The 8,195-nt window shown below is 48.9% G+C and overlaps 1 protein-coding gene across 2 annotated transcripts in view; it reads right to left on the reverse strand.

The window, feature by feature from the left end:
* Insr (insulin receptor) overlaps positions 1 to 7,832 on the reverse strand; it is a 152,824-nt gene extending 144,992 nt beyond the window's left edge. The window contains exon 1 of one of the 2 annotated variants that reach the window (XM_074054211.1): positions 7,247 to 7,832. In XM_074054211.1, the coding sequence (XP_073910312.1) occupies positions 7,247 to 7,346 (100 nt within the window). In that variant the 5' untranslated portion in view covers positions 7,347 to 7,832. The remainder of the gene's footprint in view (positions 1 to 7,246) is intronic. The other variant, XM_020175647.2, reaches the window with a different exon arrangement.
* Between the last annotated feature and the right edge of the window lie 363 nt (positions 7,833 to 8,195).

The raw sequence follows: 8,195 nt of genomic DNA on the forward strand, positions 1-8,195 counted from the left end.
CATAGTGACAAGAGATATGACCAGGGTAGGTGAGGGATGGATGAGGAGATGGGGAATAGGGGAGAGTGATGTGAGGGAGGACTCTGGGGGTGGGGCACAATATGTAAGGACAGGTTCCAGTCACCCTGACACCAGTGTCTTCTAAAAGCCCATTGCACAGCTCTAGAAGATTATGGTTTTGTAATTCGAGAGTTACACAGCAAACCACAGGACTCAAAGGAGGCTTTGTGCCATTTCAGGAGTCCCCAAATTTCCACCAAGAGGTGCCAAAGAACAACACTTCCTCACTTATAGATAGGGACTGAGGAGACACAGAAGACAGAAGAGGGAAAACCAGAAAGGTCTTGCAGGACTGAAAAGATACTTTGTAACAGGTGACATCGAGATAAGGCAACAGAACTTAAGGAAAAAGGAATAGCTCAGATCATCTCTCTGTTGATATTATACAAAGAAACAAAAGATAGAAGAATGAGCCTGGAGCAGTAGTGCACATCTGTAATCCTAGTTACTTGGGAAGCTGAGATCAGGAGGATCACGGTTCAAGGCCAGCCTGTACAAATAGTTCACAAGACTCTATCTCAAAAATAACCAGAGCAAAATGGACTAGAGGTGTAGCTCAAGCAGTAGTGCACCTGCTTTGCAAGTGTGAAGCCCTGAGTTCAAATCCCAGTCTCACCAAAATAAAAAAATAAAAGATACAAGAATGAGAAGAGATTAATAAAAAATCACAGCAGACAACAGTTGTTTCCCTGCTGTGCTGTGTCCCTTCCTGTCCCATCATTACTTTTCTCTGCACTCTTAACCAACGCCGTTTTTGGAAAGTACCTATGTTTTCCAAATCCCCAGAAAGGCAAAGGAGAGATGACAATGTCACAATAACATCCTGCTATTCCTAAGCACCAAACAGGGACTTTTTTCTAAACCTGAAGAGACTCCACTTGCTTCAAGAGTTGGAAGAGAAAAGCTAGATCTGAAATGAAAAGTTGATCCTTACAAGTTGGCTTTAAACTTCAACTGGAACTTAGAGCCGCCCTGCGCTGGACCACACAGAGTGGCAAATCTTGCCCTGCTAGAAACAAAACAGGTTTCTAAAATCCCAAAAGCCACCTTGGGACTCCCTGGCACCAAGGCTGGACCTCAGTGAAACATGGATCAGGGGTTCTGTACCATCTCATGAACTTTTCAAAAGGTAAAATACAGCCCAAAATAAGGCTTTTGCATTTCATAAATGAGAAACTACAAGCCCACATCCACAGACTGTAAACCACAATGACAAAAAGGACCTAGTTCTCATTGTTTGCCATAGTTCTGTTCCACATTAAATAACTAAATAAGGAACCATCACTAAATAGGTTCCTTTGCGCTCCAGCCACGATATTTCTATTAATGGATCAATATTTGACGTTGCTTTATGCTCAAAGACACTATCTAAAATCTTCTGTTGTGTCATTAACATTGAACTCACAGCAGGTGCACTGCCACTCCTGCCTGAATGAATTGTATTCTCAGTATGAGATACATTGTAACCTTCCTTCTTGGTTCAGGGACATAAGACAACACATCAACAATTCCAGAGCAATTTTATTTTTTAAATAATTTTATTAGCATATATTGTTTATATAGGAGGATTTCCTTGTGACATTTGCATATGTGCTTACAGTGTACCTTGGTTATGTTCACCCCTTCCATCATTCTCCCTCATCTCCCTCCCTACTTCCTAGAATAACTTCAACAAGTTTCACTGCTCTATTTCATAAAAGTATACAAAGTCCAACGACCATATTCGCCCTCCTTCACCCTCTCCATTCTCCCTCCCCCTCCCATACTCACCCCGAACTGGACCTGTTTTACCTCTGTCCTTCATTTATTAAAGCACATATTCATTGTTCAAAGGGGTTTTGCCATGGCATTTTACCTGTGAATATATCATAGTCGAATCAAATTAACCCCCTCCATTACTCTCCCTTACCCTTTCCCCCAACCCGTATTATTCAACAGCTTTCAGTGCATTTCATTATGGCATCTTCTCAGAGACGCAATGTTATTTCAATATTATTCACTCTCTAGTCTTCTTTTCCTCTCAGTGGTGGGGGGGGGATAGTTTTAAATAGCCAGATCACCAGCAAAAAAAAAAAAAAAACCACACAAAAATGAGAAAAACATGGCAAGAAATATACTGCCAGTTGTTTTGATCCTCAATATTAGAACTGCAGGAGTCCACAGCTTGAGTGTTGAAGAAGGATTTGGATCCTCCTCCTCCTCCTTTTCTCTTCCAGTGCTGGGGATTGCATTCAGGGTTTTCCGTGTGATAGGCAGGCACTCTACCACTGGAGTTATACCCCAGCCCTTTAGTTTTTATTTTGTTTTTGAGATAGGCTGTGGACACTGCCTTTCCCCCAAACGCTTGATCCTCCTGCCTCTGCCTCCTGAGTAGCTGGAATTACACCATGCCTGGCTTTGTCTTTAAAATCAAGGCTCAAATTTTTCAGGTGTCCTGAAATGACCACAAAGGATCGATTTGGGAATTACAAATCTTAGCAAGAAGGAAACTTTATAAATACCAAGTCTGGGAATAAGAGGATCAAAATTTTCAGTTTTAAGAATTTATTAATCCAACCATAAGACTTTTTTTTTTTAAGTCTAGAGAAAATTACAAGGATGAAGAACAGGCTAGTGGTTGCAGGAGGTCACAGGCAGGGTGCCGTGGCGATAAGGGGTGGTATGAGTGACTGGACAGTGATGAGACTATCCTGCATCCTGAGTGTTGGAACGCACACCTCTACACATGGCTTAAAACTCATCAAAGTGAGGGCCAAAGGAGACCATTTACAGTGTGATAAAGCTGGTACAAACTAAATATTTTTCAAAGGTTAAGAAGATACACATTAAACCCTTATGGAATGGTTTTGGAGATAAGAATTTGAAGGTGGGGGTGCTGGGGGAGTGGCTCAAGCAGTAGAATGCCTGTCTAGCAAGTACAAAGCCTTAAGTTCAAACCCCAGTACTGCCAAAAACAAACAAAAAACCTCACTTATGAGAGTTTAAACTCATATTTTTGGCTTTTTCTTCTCTCTACTAGTGTATGTGTGTGCATGCACTCACATGCTCGGAGATGATACATACGTACATACATAGTTACTGCAATGAGGACGCATTTTCTTGACAACAATTTAAAAACCAATTGCAAAACATAAACCACACCACCCGACAAAAGTGTCCCTAATAAAAATTAACACCAGAGTATCTTGGGGAAAAAAAAATCTGACCGCATACCCATTTCCTTTTGGGCTCTGGAGGAAGGCAATGGCAGAACACTCATTCCATGCCAATGTGACTGTTAAAATCAGTGAATCCCAGGATGGCACACAGGGCTAAGGGGGAACAGAGGTGCTGTTTCCTCACTCGCAGAACCTATTTGCTCAGTCCAGCAAATAGTACAAATGTCCTTAACATGGCTTTGAAGAGGAAAACACAGCATTCCTGGGCATTTCATCTAACTTGACCTAATCAAGTTGTGTCAGGGGCCACACCAGCTATTAGACATGCCATCGTGAATTGGCAGTCAAGAAGCTCACCCCAGGACTGGACGAAACGGCTCATGCCTGCAATTTCAGCTACTCAGGAGGTGGATATAGGGAGGACGGACGTTCAAGGTCAGTCTGGGCAAAAAAGTAAGCAAGACCTCATTTCAACAAATAAGCCAGGCGAGGTGGTAAACACTTGTGATCCCAGCTATGTGAGAGGTATAGGAACAAGGATTGTGGCAAAAACGCAGGAGACCCCATCTGAAAAATAACTAAAGCTAAAAGGGCTGTGGTCATGGCTCAAGTGGCAGAGCACCTACCTAGCAATCGCAGGGCCCTGAGTTCAAACCCCAGTACTGCCAGAAAGAAAAGCGCATGGTCCACCTCAGGGTTGGGAAACTCTTTGAGTGAAGGACACAAGTGAAAATATTTTGTTATCATTGTTATTACTTAACCCTGCCATTAGGGCACAAAAGCAGCCCTGGATGAGGAGTAAACAAGTGAGTGTAGCCCCATGCCAATAAAGCTTTATCTATAAAAACAAGCAGTGGGATTTAGCAAGAGGGTCATAGCTTGCTGACCTGTTCCTAGATGAAGGAGTTAGACTAGGTGTAAATTACACAGTGGCTAGAAGGTCAAAGGAGAGACTGGAGCCTAGGAAGAGAAAGCCAACATTTTACCGCCCCCCCCCCACCGCCTCCCACAGTGAGAGAACAGCATAGAACAGGGAAAGCCAGGCACAGGTTAAAATGTTAGATTTGCCTTCCAGTGGGAGGGACAGAGAAGTGTCAAACCCAGAGGGGTCATCTGAGGCCAGTCTCCCAGAAACACAACCAGGAGGTGAGGGATTACCTTGAGAAGTAGCAGAGACACAAGCCAGACACCGGGGACACAACAGTAGCTTAGAGGTGAGATAGTTGGAAAGCCGGGGGTCCTACTGAACATTTGAAGGCTAAAGAGAGAAGGGTTTGAGGGTAAATAAAGATTCCTGAACAAGGACGGGGGGACAGCAAGGACCACAATGGAGAAGCATCTCAGACAGTTGGCAATGCCTGGACCCACTTTTCATTGTCATATTTGGGGAAAAAGAATGGAGACCAAGGATGCCACTCAACACCCTGCAGTGCCCAGGACAGCTCTACCACCCACAGATGTCAAGGCTGAGAAGATGTGCTTGAACTGAGTAGGAACGGAAGACGATGATGGGGTGGGGAAAAGGTGGGGAGCCGGAGGGGTTCACCCTGATGATCTCTATGAGTAAATAGGGAAGGCGGAACAGGCAGGTCCCCATGAGAGACACAAAGGGTAGGAAAAGTGCTAGGAATGGCCTGAGGAATGAGAGGACCCCTGAAAGTCAGCATCTCCCGAGAGACGCTCACTAGAGACCATCCCCAAGCTCTGTGGGCTCCTGTTGTAATTAATCCCACATTGCCTTCATTCTGAGTTTACAATGCTCCACAGTAATCTCAGACCACAACTACTCCAATTCAATGTTAGGTAGGGCAAAAAAGTTAGTGAAAACCCATCTCAACCAACAAGCTGGGTGTGACAGTGCACAACAGTGACTCAAGATACGTGCAAGGCGTAGGTAGGAAATTCACAATCTGAGGCTAGCCAGGGCAAAAACATGAGACTGTACCTGGAAAAATAACCAAAAGCAAAAAAAAGGACTGGGGACATGGCTCAAGTGGTAAAGCGCCTTCCTAGCAAGTGCAAGGTCCTGAGTGCAAACTCCAGTACTGAAAAAAAAAAAAATCACACTTATTTCCCCCCAATCCTCCACCCCAACCAAAACACCACATTGATTGATTTTACAGATTAATGATCTAGAAAGTTCCTTGCCCCTCCCCAAACCTCACATCTCATTTATTTGATAGGCTTTTGTTAACCATTACCCCAAAGCAGGGGTGGGGAGACTCCGTTCCAAAGAACAAGTGTTTGTTAAGAAACCAGTGCTCCAGAGCCAGATTCTCTGGACTTGTCACTACCTGCTCACTCTACAACCCCATCAAATTTCCTCACCTTTGGAAAGGAAAGGTCTACCAATTTCAGAGTGATGTGGTGAGGACTCCCTAACATTATATATGCACAGCATGTAGATTTTCCAGAAAACAATGAACTTCCTAACACAATAAATATGCCAAACATACCCAGATGGCTTCATCACCTGGACCCTATCCAAGAACAAATATTTACTGATCCCCTACTAAGTGCAAGACACCGTTCTAGGCTCTGGCAACATCATGGGAAGCAAACAAACATAAGCCCCTGTACTTGCAGAACCTGTAAGCTTGTAAAGAAACGACAAATTCATTAACTGACCCCTGAAAGTCCAAGTGCTGGTCTAAAATTAATCGCCAAAGCCACAAGGAACAGAAAAGCAGTGAGCAACAACACCCACGCCTGGCATCTTGAATTTTCTTAACAAGAACCCAAACCCAACTGCCACCCTTAGTTTGAGCACCTACTGTATACCAGGGGCTCGTAGACATTACATGACTGGCAGAGCAGCTCAATAAACCCCACTTGATCGATTCCAAAGCTTGGGCTGTCTCCTGCACCTCTTTCCTGGTCAGTGATTTTAGAAACTTCAAGTCCTTCCCTCCCTGACCCCTTCCTCATCATGATTAATTTCCTTTTATGGAGAAATTGAAGCAAAAACTCAACAGATATTTTTAAAACAGGGCTTCAGACCCCATAGTGGGAAACCCAAGCTATATTCTTCTATCTTTCTCCTATAACCAGAAAAGCACCTGGTGTCAAGGCCTAAGGGGACACTGGGGTTGAAGTTTGCCTCTGTTCCCACTTTAGGACTCACAGGGTGTGTGAGATTGAAAGACTCACTCAAGATCAAAGGGGTCTTCATCCAGAACAGAGAGGAGGAGCCAGAGAGGTTTGGGAGTTATAAGACAAGGGACAATAGTCTATAGCCTTGAGGGGGAGGGAACCAGACACAGAGGTTCAAGTTATCCCTGTGGAGCAAGTAAGTATGTGCCCTGTCTGTGCCTCAGTTTACTCCTCTGTGAAATGGATGCACAAAATATCAGCCTCCAGGGGTGAGACGACCAGCCTGGTGGCGTATGGTAATCCTAATTATAATAATCTTAATGAAATCCCGCCACACTGCTACTACACTTGCTATCACTGATAAAGGCTTAGTTAGCGTTTACCTCTGCATATGTGATAATAGAAATGTAAACACGAGTGTCCAAGTGCCTAGGTCCAAGGAAGGGTTTGGGGGATCTTTCCGATTCCCCACTTCGGGAAGCGCCACCCACCAGTGGGGCATCCTGGGCTTTGGCTCCATACCATATGCGCTTGGGCGCTTGGCTGTCGGAGACGGTCCCCACCAGCGACCCCACTTCCCGGTGGCGACCCAGAGGGGACGGGAGTAGTGTCTCCCTAGTAGGCTGGGCTCGGAGCGGGCCAGACACGGTTCAGAGGCGCTCGGCAGAGGCGCCGGCGGCAGAGCGGGCACTGGGGCAAGGTTCCTGAGGCCCGGATCGGGCACGCGGGGCGCACAGCGCGCGAGTCCGGCAGGCAAAGGCCAAGGTCAGCGGTTTCCCGCCCCCCGCTGCGGGGACCCAAGAGACCATCCTGGCCACCACGGTCCTCCTCTCCCGGGGCAGACTCTCTGTCTTTCGCGGGAACTCTATTTTGGCTTGGGGCGTGTCCCCTTTCCCCACGGTGCTCCCCGCCCACTCCCGCGCCCCCAGACTCACCCTCTCCAGGGTACAGGTGGCCCGCGGCGCCCACCAGGAGCGAGGCCACCGCCACCAGCAGCGCCGCGGCAGCCGCCCCCCGCCGACCCCCGGCGCCCATGGCTGCTGGAGCGCGGGGTCCCAGCGAATCAGAGCGCGCGGCGCGGGCCCGCGGGGGTCATGCTTCGAGGCGGCCTTCGGGGAGGCGCTTGGGGACTGCGTGTCCTTCTCCTCCCCGCTGGCGGCCCGCTGGCCGGAGCCCCCACGCCAGGGACCCTGGACGCGGCCCCGGGGCGGGCGCGCGGCCTCGGCGGTTACCAAAGCGGTGGCGCGCGGCCCGGCGGAGGCGGCTCCGACCCTCAGGCCACTGCGGCCCGGACCCCGTCCCGTGATCCCAGAGCCTGATGCTCCGCGCTGCGCTCCGTGTCTCCTGCTTCTCGGCCTTGCGCGCTCTGGGCCACGATCTGCGGACTCCGGGGCAGAGGGACGCGCGGACAGGCGGGCGGGCACCTGAGCTGGCGGGCGGCGGGAGCAAGGGCTGCTCAGCCCGTAAACAACGCGGCCCGTCAGCTGGGCCCCGTGCGGGCCACGGGAAAAGGCGGCGCGGATTACGGCTCGGAAGGGACTAGGAGCCCGGGAGAGGCCCGGGGACGGGGGGGAACCGCACGCAGGGAGGAGCCGCCTGGCCCCGCCCCGCCCGCCTCCCTGGGCCAGCCCGGACCCTCAGGCTCCCAGCCACCGGGCCAAGGGGGCGCCCCAGGCCCCCACCGCAAATGGTCCCCAGACTGCAATCTTGAAGACTGGGGGAGCCCTAGATCCCCTCCCCAAATGGCCCCCAGACTGCAGTTTTGGAGCCTGGGGGCGCCCCAGATCCCCAAACGGCCCCAATACTGTGATCTCTGAGCCTGGGGGCACCCCAGATGGCCAATCCAACCAGACGGATCCTGTCTTTAACCCTTTTGCTGTTTTG

This window comes from Castor canadensis, chromosome 14, assembly GCF_047511655.1.
Source record: "Castor canadensis chromosome 14, mCasCan1.hap1v2, whole genome shotgun sequence".
Taxonomy (NCBI): domain Eukaryota; kingdom Metazoa; phylum Chordata; class Mammalia; order Rodentia; family Castoridae; genus Castor; species Castor canadensis.